We start from the raw sequence: 21,840 nt of genomic DNA, 5'->3' as shown, positions 1-21,840 counted from the left end.
AAAATACCAGTGTCGGGTATCTAAACCAAGTAGGTATCTTGTAGCTGCAGAGTAACTGAGAGTGTCTAGCAACTCTAGGAATGTATAAACACAGAAATGTATAAACACAACATTTAATTTCTTTCATTACAAAATGCTGAAAAAGATTTCTTGTTAACAAAATATTCACTCTTTTCCCATGAAATATTTCATCTAGTTTGCCACATGCATTCTTAGAATGCTTTAGTAAATAATGCCCAGGTGTTTCCTCTAATTCAATTGAAGATATTCTGTCAAACAATATTTCAATGATAGAGTTGATATGCCCTAATTTTTTAAAAAAATGGATATGATCATATCTTAAAGGATCATACAACCTATCAAAGCATCAAGATCAAGCAAAGGCAAAAAAGCAAAGGATGATTTTCTCCACATTTCTGATGTTATATTTTACTTGCCTTGCTTTCCTCTATGTACAATTTCTCAGCCTCGTTCTCAAGAATAGTATCCTATTTCCATGCATAGGAAAGAGCCTAGTGCAGTATGTTAGTTAACATTACTTCCTATAACTAGGATTGACATTCTGTAATACCAACATTAACACTCACTGAAATTCTGGTTAACAACACAGCACAAAGATGACCGTTAATGGTCATCCTCTATGGTGAAATGTGAATTAATAATCAGCTAACAGAGATTTGCAATAGACTTCCTCCTTCCTGTTTTTACACTCCTGACCAAGGAGATGTCTCTTCCTGTTGACTTTTGTGCTACTTGGTAAAAAGCTAAAGATGAGGAATGGAAACACCTAATACACAGAAATTTAATTTCTCCTCTAGGATAACAAATTGAATTGCTAAATAAATTTTAATTCAAAAACCTTAAACAATTAAGCAGATTAATGAATGCAGACATAGACTGCTTCCCTAGAAGAATTTAGAAAATTTAACAAAAATATCAAATTGTCTACAGCAGATCTAATGTGCGGTTTGCCTAATAGCTTAAGAGATGATCTATATATGCTACCAAAGTCCTTTACAGGAGTATTAATCTATAATTAAGGAGAAATTCTCTTAAGATTGACTTCTCAGCAAAACAACCAAAAACAACAACAACAAAAACCACCATTCACCATGGAAAAGAGAAAATTATTTGAGCTTTACACTTATAATCCGTGTACTTTATGCTAAAAAATACAGTTCAAAATATAAATATAACATTAGTATTTATATACCCAAAACTTTAGCAACAAACTTTCATAAAACAGAAACTATAAGAGATGTGAGAAGAGACAGTAACAAATTAATAAAATGGGACAGTAACACACCTCTCTCAATTCAAGAAAGATCAGATGAAAAACAATATGAGACCTTAGAAGATATAACCAACTTATTTAATAAGGAGTCTGTGTGTAAAACTGAGAACCCAAATAAAAAATATGCTTTCTTTTCAAGAGTACATGAAACACTCATGAAAACTAACCATATATTAAGCCACAAATAAAAACCTCAGTGAATTCCAAAGAATAGAATTAGTGCAAACAGATTTATCTAACTGTAATAAAACTAAAGATTAAAAGCAAATTTTTAAAAATAAAAAAATTACACATCTAGAAAAAATTTTAAGACATAACTATTTAGAAAACTGTTGGATCAAAGGGAAAATACAAAAATAAAACAGCAGAATTTCTTTAAGATAGCAATAAGGAGGGCTTCCCTGGTGGCGCAGTGGTTGAGAGTCCGCCTGCCGATGCAGGGGACACGGGTTCATGCCCCGGTCTAGGAAGATCCCACATGCCGCGGAGCGGCTGGGCCCATGAGCCATGGTCCCTGAGCCTGCGTGTCCGGAGCCCGTGCTCCGCAACAGGAGAGGCCACAACAGTGAGAGGCCCGCGTACCGCAAAAAAAAAAAAAAAAAAAAAAAAAAGATAGCAATAAGGAAAACATCAGAATATGAGAGATACAGCTAGATCAGTCATCAGAGAAAAATTAATAGCATTAAATAATTACCTCAATAAAATAAAGCAAATGCAAAATACAAAAAGCTATAAAAAATAAATCAAAAGAAACAGAAGAAATAAATTGTTAAATATAAAAGCAGAAAGGAATAAGTTAGAAAACAGAAATTACTAGAATGAATAAATTCCAAGACAGATTTTTTTTAAAAAATCAACAAAACAGACCAACCACCAGCAAACCTAATCAAGGAAAAAGTGAGTGAAATCACAAATATCTACATTAGAACTGACAAGGGGGATAAAACAAGCCCTCAAAATTGAAGAAATTTTAGCATAAGACTACATTTGCACAACCCTACTGAAATAAATTTGAAGAAATGGATAATTTTTCAAAAGAATAAAACTTACTGACCCTGTATAGACAGAAAGTGTAACACAGACCAACTGTCACAGAAGAAATAAAGAAAGGAATCAAGACTCTCCTACAAGAAAAAAAGAAAGAAAAAGAAAGGCACCAGACCCAGCTGATCTCATCGGTAATTCTAACAAAACTTTAAAGATTAGATAATAATCAATGCTAATTATATTATTCCAAAGAAAACTTCCAATTTTATTTAATGAAATAAGCACAACATTGATTCAAAGACCTGAGAAAGACTGCACCGAAGAAGAAAACTACAGACCATCTCATATATGAGTATCAATGCAAAAAAATTTTGAAAAGCATATGCACAAACAGAATCCAATGGCACACTAAAAGAGCAATTCATCATGACACAAATGGGATTTATTCTATGAAGACAGGACTATTTCAAAATAGGAAATACATTAATAAATTCAATCATATTAATGGAGCAAAAGGAAAACAAATCATATGACCATCTCCATAGACACAGGAAAGACAAAATTCAGCAGTGTTTCATGTTAAAAACACTAAATAAAATGGGTATTTTTCCTCAGCATAATAAAATATAAATACCTCGGCTCAAAAGACAGAGTTCTCCTTAATGAGGAAACACTAAAGGCTTCCCTGCTAAAGTCAAGATAAAGATAAAGATGCCCACTATCTCTACTGTGTTGCAATTATTAGGCTATGAAGTTTGACTACATAGCAATCTAAGGTTTAAGACCTGGAATGGAAGAAGTAAGATTATTTCTATATACAAATTATATAATTACATTCCTAGAAAACCCAGAAGGAATCAATGGGGAAAAAATTACTACAAACAGTAAGAAAATTTAATAAAGTTAAGAGGTTAAAAATTAACATACAAAGATTACCAGCATTCACATATATAAACAAAAATGAGAATGTAAGAAAAGACCCAACTAAAATAACTACACGTAACCTTAAAGAATTCTAAAATTTATTTGTGCAAAACTTCTAACTCTCCTGAAAGACATAACATGTTCATAGATATGAAGACTAAACATCAGCAAGATGTCTGTTCTCACTATTTAATTTATAAATTTAACTCATTCTCAATAAAATACTTTGAGGACTTTTCTAGAATGAGACAAGTTTATTAAGTTCATTTGGAAGAATAAACAAGGAAGAGTCACTAGGAAACCCCTGAAAAAGATGAGCAGTAAGGTGAGGGAAGCCCTACCAGATATTATAACAATAGAGTCTCTATAATTGTATGATGGTATATAGCACATGAACAGACATGTAGACAATGAACAGGATAAAAACCAGAGACAGACCCACCACATAAGAAAATTCAGTAAATGATAATGGCAGCATCTCAAATCAATGTGAAAAAGATATACTTTTTAATAAGAAGTGTTAAGATAGCTGGCTTGCCATATAAGAAAAGATAAAATCAGGGAATTCCCTGGTGATCCAGTGGTCATGACTCCGTGCTTCCACTGCAGGGGCAGGGGGCCAGCCAAAAAAAAAAACAGATAAAATCACATCATACCCCAGGCAAATTCAAGAGGATCAGAAATGTGAATGTAAAAAATAAAACCATACAAGTACCAAAAGAAAACATGAGTCGATTTCCCTATAACCCAGTAGCATGGAACACTTTCCTATAATTCAAAAATCAAGCAAAAAGGCCAAAGATTGATGAATTTCCTTTTCTTTTTTTTTTTTGTCCATGCTGCACGGCTTGTGGGACCTTAGTTCCCCGACGAGGGATCAAACCTGGGCCCTTGGCAGTGACAGCGTGGAGTCCTAATCACTGGACTGCCAAGGAATTCCCTGAATTTTATTTTCATAAAAACTTCTGCATGGCAAAAAAGGGATAAGCATAGTAAAAGACAAAATGAAAAAAAAAAATGTTTCCAACTAATGGCAAGAAAAATTGTGAAAGATTTTGAAATGGACAAAAACAATTACTGAATGTCCCATCTAGCGTACCCTTCTATATTATCTGTGGCTTTCACTGTCTTGGGCTATTTTACATTTCTGTAAATTGCTGAAAGCTGATAGTAATGCAAGTTACTCTTGCCCATAGAAATGCAAAACACTTTTACCAGTGGAATGCAACTGATTATTGCCCTGCAGATACTGACCAGTAATTTGTCTACTGACAAATCTATTTCAGCATTCCCAAATGCCTATACCATTTTTTTTTTTTTCCTATACCATTTTTTTTGCCATTGCCTTTAAAACAATTGTAACATCTTACTGGTTCTCTCATTAATTATTAAGTTAAATAAAATTCCCTGGCACGCATTAATTTTTATTTAATGATAGCTGTGACTTTCTCACTCAGTCATCACAGCTCTGTTTTTAGGGGGGTTTTTTTTGGGGCGGGGACGGTTCTTGGTTGGTTTTTTTTTTTCCGCCATTCCGATCAGTTTGTGGGATCTTAGTTCCCTGACCAGGGATTGAACATCCCCCACCCCGCCCTTGGCAGTAAAAGCACGGAGTCCTAACCGCTGGACGGCCGGGGATTCCCTAATTTTATATCTGTATAATTTTATCATTTTTGAAAATTATCTTTTAATAGTTTTGGAGGTTTCACCAGGATGCCCAGTGGATTCACCCAGCAGAACCAGGAAACTGCATTACCAGAGAACTGCACCTCATGGGCTGCTTTAGCTTTTCAAGGGCTTCTAGGAGGAAAACTCAAGTTGCAACGTACATTTAACTTTGCTGACTCTCTGTTTCTGTAAATTTTGTTTTGTTTCTTTTCCCTCTCTACAGATTGTATATTTTCATCTGGTTTCCAGTTACTACATGGCCAATAAGTTATTACCCCTAAGTGGTAGCAATGACTGAGAATTTGGTTTCATAGTTTGACATTTATTTGGTGATCCCTATACAAGGATGACAAATCTCTTGGGTACAAGATGAAAGACACTCTGGTTTGTCTATTTGTCTATTTTGAGCTCAAATTTTTTAAGAATTTCGTTTTCAGTTCTTTGATAACTAGACCAGGGAGGTTTTCTCTCTACAACTCATGTCTCTTGACCTGGGGGTGAAATTATAGAATCAAAGCTATAAAGCTCTGTATCTGTAATTCAGAAAGGTTTTTACCTCTCATTGTGTGTGATAAATCAAACAATTTATCTCCAGAGGTTATTCAGTATTTAGATTTTAAAGTCTCTTAAGTTAAAGGAACTCTGTTTTGACTGGCTTATTGATAAAAACAAAACAACAACAACAAAAAAAAAACAAGGACTTATACAAATGGAATATTTGTAAAATTCCCAGAAAACAAAAGAAATTGAATTTCTAACACTTTAAATGTGCTAGACTTCTTTAAAAATTTCTTCCTACATGAATTAACTTAGAAACATTTTAAAAATCTAAGTTCAGGGCTTCCCTGGGGGCGCAGTGGTTGAGAGTCCGCCTGCTGATGCAGGGAACACGGGTTCGGGCCCCGGTCCGGGAGGATCCCACATGCCGCGGAGCAGCTAGGCCCGTGAGCCATGGCCGCTGAGCCTGCGCGTCCGGAGCCTGTGCTCCGCAACGGGAGGGGCCACAACAGTGAGAGGCCCTCGTACCGCAAAAAAAAAAAAAAATCTAAGTTCACATAATTCACGTACAGTTGATCCTTGAACAACTCAAGAGTTAGGGGCACCCACCCTCCACACTGTTGAAAATCCACATATCACTTTATAGTTAGTCCTCCATAACCAAGGTTCCTCTGTATCGGCATTCTGCATCCGCCGATTCAACCAACCTCAGACCCTGTAGTACTGTTGTATTTACTACTGAAAAAAAATCTGTGTATAACTGCGCAGTTCAAACCCCTGTTGTTCAAGAGTTAACTGTACAACTTCAGCAAACAAGCCTAGTTGGATCATTTTGGTTTATAAAAATAGCTATTTATTTTTTATGATTAATCATTTTATTCCACTTGGGTTTGTTTTTCCCTGAACGCACACAGGTTTACTAATCAAACAAGCTAACATTACCCTACAAAAATATTCAAGATGATTAAAAATGTAAATTTGTGCTCAACTAAGCAGAATCATTACTCTGACAAACTTTTTATTTCAACACATATTAAAGATTAATTTCTAAGATCTTTAGGTAACTTAAAACCTTAATATTAAGTTAATTAAGAGACAATCACTGGATAGCAGTTAATTTTTAAGTACAATGGAATCCTAGCAGACTGATTACTAAGCATAACTAAGTTTATATACTTTTGCTTCTTATTTTTATATGCTATTGAAAAGCTATCATTTCCGGATGCGTCCATGAAAGTGTTCATTTTTGCCACTTTAAGGTATAAAAGTGACGTTTGTATCTGTAAGAAGTTGTATTCAGAGATTTGCTCTTATTCAGACAATTCTCAATGTTCCACTTCCGTGTTTCAATGTGAAATATAAATTAGTTACTTTGGTTAAAAGTTAGAACCATTAGCAGTAGTTAAGATACTAGGAACAGTGACAGAGAAATACAACTGTGTACGTACTTCTGTTCTATCAAGGAAAAAGAGCAGCTTTCTCCTACAGCAGTAGTTTTCAAATTTGGGGGTCTCTTTTACATAACTCTCAAAACTTACTGAGAAATCGAAAAAGCTTTTGTTTATGTGGATTCTAACTATTGATATTTACCGCATTAAAAACTAAAACTGAGATTTTGTGTGTGTCTGTATGGGGGGGTGCTGCATAGCACGGCTTGCAGGATCTTAGTACCCGGACCAGGGATGGAACCCAGGCCGCCAGCAGTGGAAGCGCCAAGTCCTAACGACTGGATTGCCAGGGAATTCCCAAAACTGAGAATTTTTTTTTAAATTGACTGATTCATTTGAAAGTAGCAATGATGAATGCACTGCATTTTAATGTAAATAACCTCTTAGCATTATTTGAAAATAGTTTTGACTTCACAGATCCCAAAAAAAGAACAAGTGCTCTAAAGCAAACTGTTTAAGAACACGGAAGAGCACAATGAAGGACAAAACATGGAAAATGAATTTTATTTGCCTTCATTTACAATATAAGACTGAAAATACACTATGATATATGTTTAAAATTCAGCAACATTTGTTCAGTTTTGTTGGGCTTGCTTCCTTGGTTTACTGGTTAATGACCTGCCTAAAATATGAAAGGTTACTCTTTACCTTCTATGTAATCTGCCTAGATGACTGTTTTGCCAGAATAATGTCTGTACTTCATGTGGACTTTATTATATTCTTGATTATTCAATAAAAAACAGAAAAGGTTTCCTCTCACTTATGAAAGAACTAAGTTTCTTTACAATCAAGTTATCTATGTTTATTTTTCAAATGCTTTACTTTCACTTTAATTAACCAAGTTTTGCTTCTCAGGCAACCTCTGACAACTGTTTTGATTTTGCCTTTCCAAATTTGGATCCTAACTATAGAAAAAATAAAATAAAACTTTCAAGATATCTTTCACACCAAAACTGTCTTGGAGATTTCCCAGAAGAACCCAGAAAGAGCACAGTTATTTATTTTCATCTTATAGAAAGACTATAAATAATGAGGTTTGTTTGATATATTACTATAGTAAATGTTGCACGGGAAGAGCTGTCAAATTAGAGAGATGCTCACCCTTCCTAGGTTAAATGTGTAAGTAAAAAATGTTATAATACAAACATTTTTGAAATTGTACTCTTCATGGGAAGCCCTTGAATGTCAATTTCTGGGACAAAAATTGCTAGCTATAACTATGTTTTCACTAATCAAAACTTTTAAGTAGTAATGTATTGTACCTGACAGAAAATTTTACTCTTCTCCATTCTAATATTAGTTACAGGAATAAATTAACCATAGCCGTTAAGCCTCTGTCATCTACAGATAGTCTTTGTTTCATTCTTACGCTTGCCCGAAAGCTCTGCTATAAGCTGTAAGTCTGAGTTTATGGCTTCAACAATGGACAGTTTCAGAGCCCTGCGGCACTTCAAACTATTGACACTTCACAAAATAGACTCTTTTTAAAGTTAAACATAGAATAGCCATGACTCAGCAATTCCACGCTTAGATATATACCTAAAAAAACTGAAAATAGACATTCAAACAAAAGCTTATACGTGAATGTTCATAGCAGCACATTCACAACAACCAAAAGGTAGAAACAACCCAAATGTTCACCAACTGATGGATGAATAAAACGTGGAATATCCACACAGTGGAATATTATTCAGCCATAAAAAAGGAAGAAGTACTGATACATTGCTACAATATAAATGAATCTCAAAACATTATGCTGGGCTTCCCTGGTGGCGCAGTGGTTGAGAGTCTGCCTGCCGATGCAGGGGACATGGGTTCGTGCCCCAGTCCGGGAAGATCCCACATGCAGCAGAGCGGCTGGGCCCGTGAGCCATGGCCGCTGAGCCTGCGCGTCCGGAGCCTGTGCTCCGCACCGGGAGAGGCCACAACAGTGAGAGGCCCGTGTACCGCAAAAAAAAAAAAACCATTATGCTGAAATGAAAAAAGACACAAAAAGTCATATACTGTATGCTTCTGTCAATATTTTAATGAAAAATCAAAAAAAGGTAAATCCATAGAGACAGAAAACAGAGTAGTAGTTGCCAGCAGCTGGGAGAAGAGGGGGAATGGAGAGTAGCTACTTAACGAGTACAGGGTTTCCTTTTGTAATGATGAAAATGTTTTGCAGCTACATAGAGGTAATGGTTATACAACATTGTGAATGTACTAAATGTCACTGAATTGTACCTTTAAAATGGCATATTTTATGTTTTGTGAATTCTACTTCTATTTAAATGAAAAACAAGATGAAGCTTCCCAGAATTCATGAACCTACTTCCTAGTGAAACAACCATAACCAATGAAAATTACTTAAAAACAAAAAACACCATTTGAAATCTCTGAAAATTGTCCCAAGAGCATACAGCAAATGAAGAGACATTTATTCAAGAAAATCTACTAAGAACAGTAAGAGCTTATGGCCCCTGAACCACAACTAACACTCTTCCTCCAGCTTAGCATGATAGAAGCTCCATCCTGGCTGGGTGTGGCTAAGTAGTCAGGGCTTCCTCTCCCCCAGGTTTCAGTTAAGGGTCAGAAAAAGGGCAGGTATACAGCATTTCTCATCCTCCCTCCCCCACAGTTCTGTGTTACAGAAGCTAAATTCCAGGTGAGTGTGGCTGAAAGGTTGGGGGCCTCCTTCTTCCACCCAGCCCCCCTTCCTCCACCCAGCCCCATGAAGGATGTCATAGGACAGAGGCTTTCCCAAAGATGGAGTAGCCAGGAATACTGGGATCCCAACTGCCCCACCTCAGCTTGAGACAGGCTGGGACCTGGGACCTGGGACCCTTTGCTGCAGTGTCTGAACCTGCGCAAGTGTCTCCTCCAGCAACAAAATACAAAGAAACTATAAGGGACTAAAAATAATTGCCTGCATGTGCAGATGGGGCAAATTATGGACAAGAAGACACAAAAAGACCAATAAAAACCCCCAACTGCCACTTCTGAAGAGCCAGGAGCAAAAATAGGGTGTCAAGAGCAAAAGCAGGGTACTGTGCATGCCCCCTGCACTCAACACCACCAAAGGGGTGGGCAAACCACCTAAGCCACCCCTCCAGCCTGACCCCTGGACACACCCCTACCTTCACCCCATTTAAGGAACCAGCTGGCCCCCACCTTGAGGAGCGAGCAAAGGAAATTGTTACCTGTTTTCGCTCCCCCCCTGCTGTAGCAGGGGCCCCAATAAAGCCTCGCCTGAATTTCTTGTCTGGTCTCTTATCAATTTCTATTGATTAAGGAAGGCCAAGAACCCTGGTCTGTAACAAGCTCATAGGACAGACGCTGTACACTTTAAGGGGCAGGCCAAGAAGAACAGAGATTACTGCCCCACACAGAGTCCTACTCCTCTGCCCCATCCAGAGTGCTGCTCTTTAAGAATAGTGTCACTTGAAACAAGCCATTGTTCCTGCCCCAAGCTCTGGTGCAGTGGCGCAGAGATTATCCCCACTGGAAGAAGCAGGAGAAAATTGCAAAGTTCTCCCCCAAAAAGCTGACTTTATTTAGAACAGAATGTAAGGAAGTCCAAACATTATGGTACTCTTGAAAACAATGGAGATTTTGGTAGTAAGCAATTGAGAGGAGGCTGGTACCTCCATGTGATCAACAAGTTAAATCATAGGTCAGCCAGTTTACCAAAAAGAACCAGAGAGAGAAAATGTGAAGAGCCCTCCTATGATCAGAACAAACCTCAGACACTGGCCTGAAAAACTAACCCTGCACTCAAACACGTATTTGTACATCATGTTCACAGCAGCATTCACAACAGCCAAAAGATGGAAGCAATCTGAGCGTCCATCAACAAATAATGGATAAACAGAAAGTAGTATATACGTACAATAGTATATTATCCAGCCTCAAAAAGGAAGGAAATTCTGACACATGCTACAACATGGATAAACCTTGATGACATAATGTTAAGTGAGATAAGCCAGTCACAAAAGAACAACTATATGATTCCACTTATATGAGGTCTCTAAAGTAATCATATTCATAGAAACAAAGTATGATAGTAGTTACCGGGGGCTGCTGGGACAATGGGGAGTTACCATTTAATGAGTACAGTTTCAGTTTGGAAAGATGAAAAAGTTCTGGAGATGGATGGTGGTTATGGCTGCAGAGCAATGTTAATGTACTTAATGAAACAAACTGCACATTTAAAATGGTAAACTTTATGTTACATGTATTTTATCACAATTCTCTAAGTAATATTTAAAAATCAAGATTGGGAAGATTAGGGGACTTAATCCACTAGAAAAATCATTAAGCCAGGAATAAATATAAAGTAGAGAAATAAATGAAAAAGTCTATCATTTATTCCTTCAAACTTACTAAGCGTGATCTAGTTGGATGTGTTCTAGCTGCTGGGGTGTGTAGTAGATCCCCGTTACCTGGTGGTGCATTCTCCTCCCAGCTACGAAGGACCCAGAGCTGCACCTTTCTCTGGAGACCAGCGAGTAGGAGGCACTCTGCCCAGTAATGCCTGGGAAGGTATGCACCCCCCCAGCAGTCACACACTCTGGGGGGTAGCCTATAGCCAATGAGAGGTTGTTGGAGGTGGGAGTAAAAGTTCAGCCCCATTGCCTCAAAGTGGAACAACTCTGTGATATCATTCTTTTATTTTTTTTATTTTTGGCTGCACTGGGTCTTCATTGCTGCACACGGGCTTTCTCTAGTTGTGGCGAGCGGGGGCTACTCTTTGTTGCAGTGCACAGGCTTCTCATTGTGGTGGCTTCTCTTGTTGCAGAGCATGGACTCTAGGGGCACAGGCTCAGTAGTTGTGGCACACGGGCTTAGCTGCTCCGCAGCATGTGGGATCTTCCCAGACCAGGGATTGAACCTGTGTCCCCTGCATTGGCAGGCGGGAATCTCAACCACTGTGCCACCAGAGAAGTCCCTGTGATAACACTCTAACTCCAGAGCTCCTCCTGGAATCAGGCTGAGGCTAGACTTAAGATGAACCCACAGTTTTAGATCTCCTCTACCCTATCCTATTTCCCTCACTCCTACAGGTTTCATCTGAAAGTACTGCCTCAACAAATTACTTGCATAAGGGGGGAAAAAAAACTACCACTGCAAAGGGGACCAGATTTAATTGGATTAGACTGTGAAACAACTTATGCCCCTGAATACTGTTGAAAACAATAAAGCAACCAGCCAGCAATTACTGGACTCTAACATCTCAGTGTGATATCAAGATAAGCAGGCAGGGACTTCCCTGGTGGTCCAGTGGTTAAGGCTCCATGCTGTCAATGCAGAGGGCATGGGTTCGATCCCTGGTCAGGGAACTAAGATCCCACATGCCATGGGGCGTGGCCAAAAGATTTAAAAAAACAAAAGATAAGCAGACAGCTTAACAGAGAGATCAGGGAAAGACATAAAGAGAATTCTGCTAAAACCACTGTCATTCCAGAGTGACTGTGTACATGCCAAGATTGTGCCCTCTGAGGAGCCGCAGCAGAGGCTTCACACTGTGAGGGAAATACACTTGACTGAAATAGTCCAGTCTAGCCACTAAACAAACAAACACAAACAAAAACAAGCTCCAGGGACTTCCCTGGTGGTCCAGTGGCTAAGACTCAGTGCTCCCAATACAGGGGGCCCAGGTTCAATCCCTGGTCAGGGAACTAGATCCCACATGCATGCTGCAAGTAAGAAGTCTGCATGCCACAACAAAGATCCCGCATGCCACAGCTAAGACCTGGCACAGCCAAAATAAATTAATTAATTAATTAATTAAATATTAGGGAAAAAAAAAAGCCCCAGAAGGTGGTTGGGGGGGGTGGGAATCAGTATCAAGAGTTGATAAAATATACTGTCTAAACATTTTAGTTTTCAACCACAACAACGAATTATGAGATAGGCAAAGAAATAGGAGACTATGACCCACACACAGGAAAAGAAACAGGCCCTGTGAGAGGGCTTAGATGGTGGAGTTAACAAAGACTTCAAAGTACTAGGTTCATAGTACTAAAAACAAAACATGCTTAAAGAAGTGAAAGAAGGTATGATGACAATGTCTAATAAAATAAGAGACTATTGACAAAGAAAGAGAAATCATAAAAAAGAACCAAGTTAAAATCCTGTAGTTGAAAAGTCAACAACAGAAAAGAAACACTCATTAGAAGATCTCAACAGTAGACATAAATTAGCAGAAGAAAGACTACTTAAACATAGACTAATACAGAATATGTAATCCAAACAGAGAGAAAAAAGAATGAAGAAAATGCGGAGCTTCAGAGAAACGTGAACAGCGTTAAGCACACCAACATACACATGATGGGAGTACCAAAGTAAGGAAGAAAATGGAGCAAAAAGAGTATCTGAAGAAATAATGGCTGAAATTTCCCAAATTTGATGAAAAACATTAAACTAAACATCTAAGATGATCGACAAACTACAAGAAGGATAAATACAAAGAACTCCATACCCAGACACATCACAGTAAAAATAACGAAAGACAAAGGAAAAATCTTGAAAATAAGGGGGAAAAAACCACATGTAAGGGAATCCCACTGAGATTAACAGCTGATTTATCATCAGAAGAAATGGAGGCCAAAAGGCAGTGGGATAATATATTCAAAGTGTTAAAAGAAAAAACTGTCAACTAAGAATCTTATAATCAACAAAACTATCTTTCAAATAATGAAGGCAAAATAAAGACACTTGCAGATAAACAAAGACTGAGGGAATTAGTTACCAGCAGACCAGCCTTACAAGAAATACTAAGAGAAGTTCTTCATAATTAAAAGAGTGAGCCCAGATGGCAATATGAACACATGCACACGCACACACACACAAGAACACCAGCAAAGGTAACTATGTAATTCTAAAAGACAGTATAAATGCATCTTTCTTCTCTTAACTAATTTAAAAAGCAATTGCATAGGACAATATGTACCTAACTGTATTGACAACATATAGAAACATATTTGAAAATAACAGCACAAATTAAGTATGTGGGAACAAAGCTGTAATGGAATAAGAAAATGACACAACTAAAAACTCAGCAACAAATAAAGAGAATCAGAAATGGTAAATAAGGCTAATGTAACAAACTATAAATATACTTGCTCTCTTTCAGCTTCTTTGAAAAATAAAAAGTTATATATAGCAACAAATGTAACACCATATTGTTGTGTTTGTAACATATATAGATGTAAGATATTACAATAATAGCACAAAAAAGGGAAAGAGGAAACAGAGTTAGATAGAAGTAATGTTTCGGTACTTCACTGGAATTAATTTAGAATTAATCTGAAGCTGATTCTGAGAGCAACCACTAAGAAATAAATTTCTTTTAGACACTGGAAAAAAATCACTAAAGTAATTAAAATGTTACACTAGAAAATATTCACTTAACAAAAAATAGTAAAAAAAAAAAAAGTCTGGGGGGACAGAGGAGCAAAAAGAAATGAGACATACAGAAAACAAAAAGTAAAATGACAGCTATAAATCCAACTATATAAATATTAACATTCAATATGAATGGATTAAACAGTCCAGTCAAAAGTCAGAGATTATCAAACTGGATAAAAAACAGATACATCACACTTTAGATTCAAGGATAAAAATAGGTGGGGGCTTCCCTGGTGGTGCAGTGGTTGAGGGTCCGCTTGCCGATGCAGGGGACACGGGTTCGTGCCCCGGTCCAGGAGGATCCCACGTGCCGCGGAGCAGCTGGGCCCGTGGGCCATGGCCGCTGGGGCTGCGCATCTGGAGCCTGTGCTCCGCAACGGGAGAGGCCACAACAGTGAGAGGCCCACGTACCACCAAAAAAAAAAAAAAAAAAAAAAAAAAAAAGGGTTGAAAGTAAAAGGATAGAAAGAGTCAATCAATCAAGAATATGTAACAAGTATACACATTTATACACCTAACAACAGAGCCCAAAACACATGAAGCAAAAACTATCCAATACCCAATAATGGATAGAACTAAGCATTATATCAAAAAGGAAGTAGAAGACTTAGAACAACTATTATCTAATGAGATCTAACAGACATCTATAGAATCTTCCACCCAACATCAGGATACATATTCTTCTCAATTGCACATGGAACATTCTCCAGGATAGACCACATGTGAGGCCATAAAACAAGCCTCAATGAATTAAAAGGACTGAAGTCATACAAAGTATGATCTCTGACCAAATGCAATGAAATTAGAAATTAACCATGGAAAGCCGTTTGAGAAATTCACAAATACATAGAAATTAAACAACACACGTCTAAATAACCAATGACTCAAAGAAGAAATCACAAAGGAATTTTTTTTTTTTTTTTTTGCGGTACGCGGGCCTCTCACTGTTGTGGCCTCTCCCGTTGCGGAGCACAGGCTCCAGACGCGCAGGCTCAGCGGCCATGGCTCATGGGCCCAGCCGCTCCGCGGCACGTGGGATCTTCCCAGACCAGGGCACAAACCCGTGTCCCGTGCATCGGCAGGTGGACTCTCAACCACTGCGCCACCAGGGAAGCCCCCACAAAGGAAATTTTAAAAATACTTTGAGATGAATGAAAATGAAAAAACACAATACCAAAACTTACGGGATGATGCTAAAGCAGTGCTTAGAGGATTATTTATAGCTGCAAAAACCTATATTTAAAAATAAGAAAGATCTCAAATCAATAGCCTACCCTTCCATCCCAAAACACTAATAAAAAGGAGAGCAAATTAACCTAAAACAAGCAAAGAAAAGAAATAAAGATTAGCTACAAAGGAAATAGATGATAGAAAAACAATAGAGAAATATCAATGAAGCGAAAAGATGGTTCTTTGAAAAGATCAATAAAATTGACATTTAGCTAAACTGACCAAGAAAAAAACTCAAATTACTAAAAGTCAAGAATAAAAGAAGTCAGTATTACCAATCATACAGGAATAAACAAGGTTACAAAGGAATGCTATGAACAAGTTTATACCAACAACCTGGTAACCTAGAAGAAATGGACAAATTTCTAGAACAACACAAACTACCGAAACTGGTGCAATAAGAATAGAAAATCAGAACAGACCTATAACAAGAGATCGAACCAATAATCAAAAACCTTCCAAGAAAGAAAAGCTTTGGTGACAAATTCTACCATCTATTTAAAGAAAAATTAACATTATTCCTTCACAAACTCTTCCAAAAAGCGGAAGAGTAGGGACACTCCCTAATTCATTCTATGAGGCCAGCATTACTGATACCAAATCCAGATAAAGACATCATAAAAAAGAAAACTACACACCAATATCCCCTATGAATATATATGTAAAAATACTCAGTAAAATATTAGCAAACTGAATCCAACGTGTTAAAAGGCCAAATGGAATTTATCCCAGGAATCTAAGAGTTATTCAACATTAAAAAAAATAAATGTGATACACCACAAAAATAAAACAAAGGGAGAAATAAAAACACATTCATCTCAATTGAGGAACACTAACCAACTCATTCTATGAGGTATTATTCTCATGCCAAAACCAAAGACATCACCAGAAAATAAAAGACCAATATCTCGTGAATATACATGCAAAAATCCTATACAAAATACTAACAAATGGAATCCAGCAACATATAAAAATGATTATACACTATGACCAAGTGGGATTTATTCTGCAAACCCAAGGTTGGTTTACATCTGAAAATTAATTAATGTAAAACACCACTTGGATACAATAAGGGACAAAATCTACATGATCATCTCAACAGAGGCAGAAAAAGCAACCGAAAAATTCAATGTTCCTTCATAATAAAAACACTCAACGAACTAGGACTAGAAGGGAACTTCCTCAACCTGAAAAACAGCATCTATGAAATTCCCATAGCAATATATGAGAGTGCCAGTTGTTCTACAACTTCACCAATACATGGTATGGTCAGTCTTTTATTTAGACAAGCCAATAGTGTGGTGGTTTACCCCGTAGTTTTCATTTGCATTTTTCTAACAACTAATGATGTTAATCTTCTTTCCATGTGCTTATTTGCTCTCTACATACCTCCTTTTGTGAAGTATCCATTCAAATCATTTACCCATTTTTTTTAACATATTTATTGGACTATAATTACTTTACAATGGTGTGTTAGTTTCTGCTTTATAACAAAGTGAATCAGCTAAACATATACATATATCCCCATATCTCCTCCCTCTTGCGTCTCCCTCCCACCCTCTCTATCTCACCACTCTAGGTGGTCACAAAGCACTGAGCTGATCTCCCTGTGCTATGCGGCTGCTTCCCACTAGCTATCTATTTTACATTTGGATTTACCCATTTTTTAAATGAGTTGTTTGCTTTCTTATCCATCAGTCTCAGAGACTTCTTTTATACATTCTGGATGCAATTTTTTTTTTTTTATCAGAGATGTGACTTGCAAATATTTTCTCCGTGTCTGTGGCCTGTCTTTTCATTAACAGTGTGTTTGAAGACCAGATGTTCTCAATTTTGATAAAGTCCAATTTATCAATTTTTTCTTTTATGTATTATGCTTTTGTAATAGTATCTAAGAAATCTTTGCCAAAAATTAACTGACCATGTGTGTAAACCTATTTATGGAGTCTTCTCAGTTTCACTGATCTATTTGTCTAGCTTGATGCTAGTACCAGACTGTCTTGATTACTGTAGCTTTATAATAAATCTTAAAACCAGGTAATGTAAATTCTCCAACTTTTCATGTTTTTCTAAGTTACTTTGGCTATTCTAGGTCTTTTGCATTTCCATATGAACTTTAGAATCAGTTTGTCAATTTCTACCAAAAAAATTGCTGGATTTTTATTGGGATTGTCTTAAATCTAAAGACCAGTTTGGGGGAAATGACATCTTAACATTATTGAATCTTCTGATTCATGGATACAGCATATGTGTACATTTATTTAGGTCCTGTCCTCTTTAATTTCTATTAGCAATGTTTTATAGTTTTCAGGTAAAAATCTTTCACATTGTTTGCCATATTTATCCCTATGAATTTCATATTTTTTGATGCTATTAATTTTTTATTTCAATTTTTGATTGTTCATTGCTAGCACATAGAAATACAATTGATTTTTGCATACTGATTTGGTGTCCTATACCCTTGCTAAACCCACTTAACAGTTCTAGTAGCTTTTCTATGCATTCCATAGGATTTTCTCTATAGATAATTACATTGTCTGTAAATAAAGATGATTTTCCAATCAAGATTTTTTTCCTTATCTTATTATACTGGCTAGGACCTCTAGTACAGTGTTGAATAGAAGTTATGAGAATGAACATCCTTGCTTTATTCCTGATTTTAGGAGAAAAGCATTCAGCCTTTCACCGTTAAGTTTAATGTTAGCTACAGGTTTTTCATAGATGCCTTTTTTCAGGCTGAGGAATTTCCATTCCTCGTTTCTGAGGGTTTTTATCAGGAATGAATGTTAGATTTGTCAATGCTTTCTCTGCATCTATTAAGATGATCATATAATTTTTTTTAGTTTAATATGAATTACGTCAGTTGGTTTTTCAAGTGTTAACCAGCATGCATTCTTGAAATAAATCCCATTTACTATTTTTATATATTGTGGATTTAATTTGCTAAAATTCTGTTTAAAGTGTTTTAGTGTGTGTATTAATAATACTGGTGTATAGTTTCCTTTTCTAGAAATGTCTGTTTAGTTTTGGTATCAGGTTAATGTTGACCTCAAAAATTGAAGTTTATCAATTTTACTGATCTCAAAGAACCAGGTTTCAGTTTCACTGATTTTCTCAACTGTTTTTCTATTTCCTATTTCACTGATGTCCACTCTGATCATTATCATCTTTCTTTGGCTCTTTTGGATTTCATTTGCTCTTTTTTTTCTAGTTTCTTAACTTAGAAGATGAGGCCATTGTTTTAAACCATTCTTTTCCAGTAGAGGTGTTTAGTGTATTTCTCTCTAATTATAGATTTAGCTGTACCCCACAAATTTTGATATGTTGTGTTTTCATTTTATTCGTTCAAAATACTTTCTAATTTCTCTTTCCATTTCTTCTTTCATCCATGGGTTATCTAGATGTGCGCTGTTCAGTGTTCAAATATTTGGGAATTTTCCAGATACTTTTCTACTGACTTCTAATTTAATTCCATTGTGGCCAAAGAACCACATCATATGCCAGGCCCTGTGAAAAGTGTATAATATGCTTCTCATTTAATCACCTGGCTTCCTCCAGGAAGACTGATCTGATAAAAAGTGAGTCAGGAAAAGGTCAGGCTGAAAAAAATCTGCCACTAAGAAAAATAATATTAATAATAACTATAACAACATAAGCCTACATGCCAGCTAAAACTTAATTGAGAAATAACAACAAAAATTAATCTTAATGCTGAAATATTTATGGATGAACTGCTGTCTGGGATTTGCTTCAAAATAACCCAGGGTGAGGAAGAGTGGAAATGGGAAGAGATCAAATGAGACTGGCCAGGGGTTGAAATGAAGCTAGACGATAAATTCATGTGGTCCATTAGACTTTTCTACTTTTTAAAACACTTAAATTTTCCCATAATGAAAGTTTTTTTTAACTTTAGTATTAGCATGTCACTCAGTGAAACCTTGGGAAAAGATAACAGTAGCTTAAATTGTTCAAGAGAAAAAACCACTAATAGTGCCTTCTACATGTGTGTGCAAAGAGTCTGCTTATAAATGAGAGATGACAAGTGTATATATAGGATAAGTATGAGTCAACATAGTTCGCTAAAAAGAAGAGTGTGGGTTTCAACAAAGTGAGCAGGTTACAAAAATGTCCAGCAAAATAGAACAGAATGATAACACCATGAATACATATATTCTATTTGTGTCACAAGAATCTCTCAATATACAGTTGACTGTTGAACAATGAGGGGTTAGGGCCTCGGACCCTTCATGCAGTGAAAAATCCACATTTAACCTATAGTCAGCTGTCCATACACTGGTTTCCTCCATATCCCACGTTCCACATCCTCGGATTCAACCAACTGCGGATCGTGTAGTACCACGGTATTTGCTATTTAAAAAATTCCAGGTATAAGTGGATCGACAGTTTAAATCCATATTGTTCAAGAGCCAACTGTATTTCAAATTTTTCTTCTAAGTCAATTTCATCTGCTATCAAGGATACTGCCTAGCACATTTTCTCAAGAAGAAGCATCTCCTTCATAACCAATACTATTTTCAAAAATGGACTGTTCTGATAACTATACCACATACTGTACTCTTTCAGTTTCACCACGCAGTGAGGAAAACAAAGCTTCCTTTTAGTCTATGATTTCTACTTTCATTACCAAATGCAGAGTTTTATGAAAAGAATTACATTGAAAAATTAAGAAAATGCACTAATTATTCTTATCATATCATAAATGGAACTTCATTTGACAAAAATATATCAGATGCCTACCACATGCTCCGTGTTAGGCATACAGCAGTAAACAAATAGGCAAGGTCTCTAAGGTCCTGAGCTTTCTGGGCATCTAAACACCTACCCCTCCCCTGTCTACAAATAAAGAATCAAGGTCCAGAGAAGTTAAATGATTTTTGCCCATGACCTCACACTTCATCAGTGGTTAGACTAGGGTAAACCAAGAACCCAGGTCTCCGGATTATCAGAGCAAGGTGGATTTACATCATAACTTGAACTGGCTTCACTTTATACTACATCCTCAGTCCACAAAATATCCAGCGCTCCATTTCTAGCAATGTATCCTGAAGAAATAATAATGATTAAAGCCCAACGAGTCCCAAGTTCCCTAAGTGAATAATAATTTCATTATCATCACAGCGAAAAATGAAACCTTATGTTTAAAAGGCACTCATCCTTGAAGAAAGTGCCTAACGCTCTAATGGATCACTATAGTACCCGGCTAATATTCTATTAGGGCAGCAGGTATTCAGTCTGGAATATTCACTGTTCTTGTACTATTTTTAAAGGGTGGAGATTCTTTTTAAAATAAACTGCGAAATGCATGCAAAATTAATGAAACGTTCGTAAATAAGTAAAAGCTCCCCAGGCTTGCCGAGCGAGCGCACGGTCACATCAGCGCGTTCCCGAGCGTCAGCTCCTCCCCTCCAGCCCACGCTCCCTCCTCGCCCACTCTGGCCGCGCGGGAGGGGCGATAATGGTGCCGGCGTCTCCCGCTCAATTTCAATTCTCCCACGCCCTCGGCAGCCCAGCTCGCCAGGGTTTCCACCTGCGCGAGCGTCGGTACCTCGGTCACGCCGGCTGTCGGCACTTAACCTTCGCCTCCGCCACGTCCGCAGCCAAGCCGCCCCCGGCCCCTGCACGATCCGAGAGCCAGGAAGCCCCAGGCGCGTCCTCGAGACCCCAGGCCAGGGCCGGGACTGGACTGCGAAGGCGGGGCGGCGCCGCGGCTCCCGGGGTCAGAGGCGCCTTGGCAGCCACACCCTCCAGCTGCGCTGTGACAGCTCCCGCGGCTGCGGCGGGCCGCGCCGACAGGTGTAGCCTCCCGTGCCGCCCCGCCCCGGTCCCGGCTCAGGTCCCGGCCAGCCGCCCTGAAGCGCCCCCACCTGCCCGCCCGCCCCCTCGCGCTCCACCTGTCTGGCCGCTCCGCGCGCCACCGGCGGCGGACGACCCGCCCGGCTCCCGACGAGCGGCCGGAGGGGGCAGCCCGACACCCCGGGAGGATAAGAGCTTTACCGGAGGGTGGGCCCCACGCAGGCGGTGTCGGTGCTCTGGATCTCCTGCAAGATCCGCTCGTGCTCCGGAACGGTGCCCAGACCTTCGCTGCTCTCCGCCATCTTGGCTGGAAGCTGAGAAGCCAGCGAGGCGCGGCGCCGGGAGAACCGCGGGGGCGAGCGGCCTGTGGCGCGAGCGCGAGGGGGCGGGGAAAGGGGCGGGGCGGGCGGGGAAAGGGGCGGGGCGGGCGGGGTGGGGCGGGCAGCGCAGGGGCGCGCGGGTGGCGTGGGAGGCAGCGCGCGGGCCCGCGACCAGGTGTCGGGTCTCCACACCTGCGGGGAGGCCAAGGTACTGCCGGGGGCGGCGGGGAGTGGAGACGCATCACCTCCAGCTCTCGCTCGGCAC

The 21,840-nt window shown here is 38.5% G+C and overlaps 1 protein-coding gene across 4 annotated transcripts in view; it reads right to left on the bottom strand.

Annotated features, from left to right (window-relative positions):
- Positions 1-21,620, bottom strand: part of EXOC6 (exocyst complex component 6) — a 194,949-nt gene extending 173,329 nt beyond the window's left edge. The window contains exon 1 of one of the 4 annotated variants that reach the window (XM_033404896.2): positions 21,457-21,620. In XM_033404896.2, coding sequence (XP_033260787.1) covers positions 21,457-21,557 — 101 coding nt within the window. In that variant the 5' untranslated portion in view covers positions 21,558-21,620. Of the gene's footprint in view, positions 1-21,007; positions 21,159-21,353 lie in introns of those variants that run through there. The other 3 variants (XM_004279403.2, XM_033404898.2, XM_033404897.2) reach the window with 3 other exon arrangements.
- Positions 21,621-21,840: the final 220 nt, after the last annotated feature.

Source organism: Orcinus orca, chromosome 14 (assembly GCF_937001465.1).
Source record: "Orcinus orca chromosome 14, mOrcOrc1.1, whole genome shotgun sequence".
In the NCBI taxonomy this organism is placed as follows: Eukaryota; Metazoa; Chordata; class Mammalia; order Artiodactyla; family Delphinidae; genus Orcinus; species Orcinus orca.
This window is presented reverse-complemented; position numbering and strand designations above follow the sequence as displayed.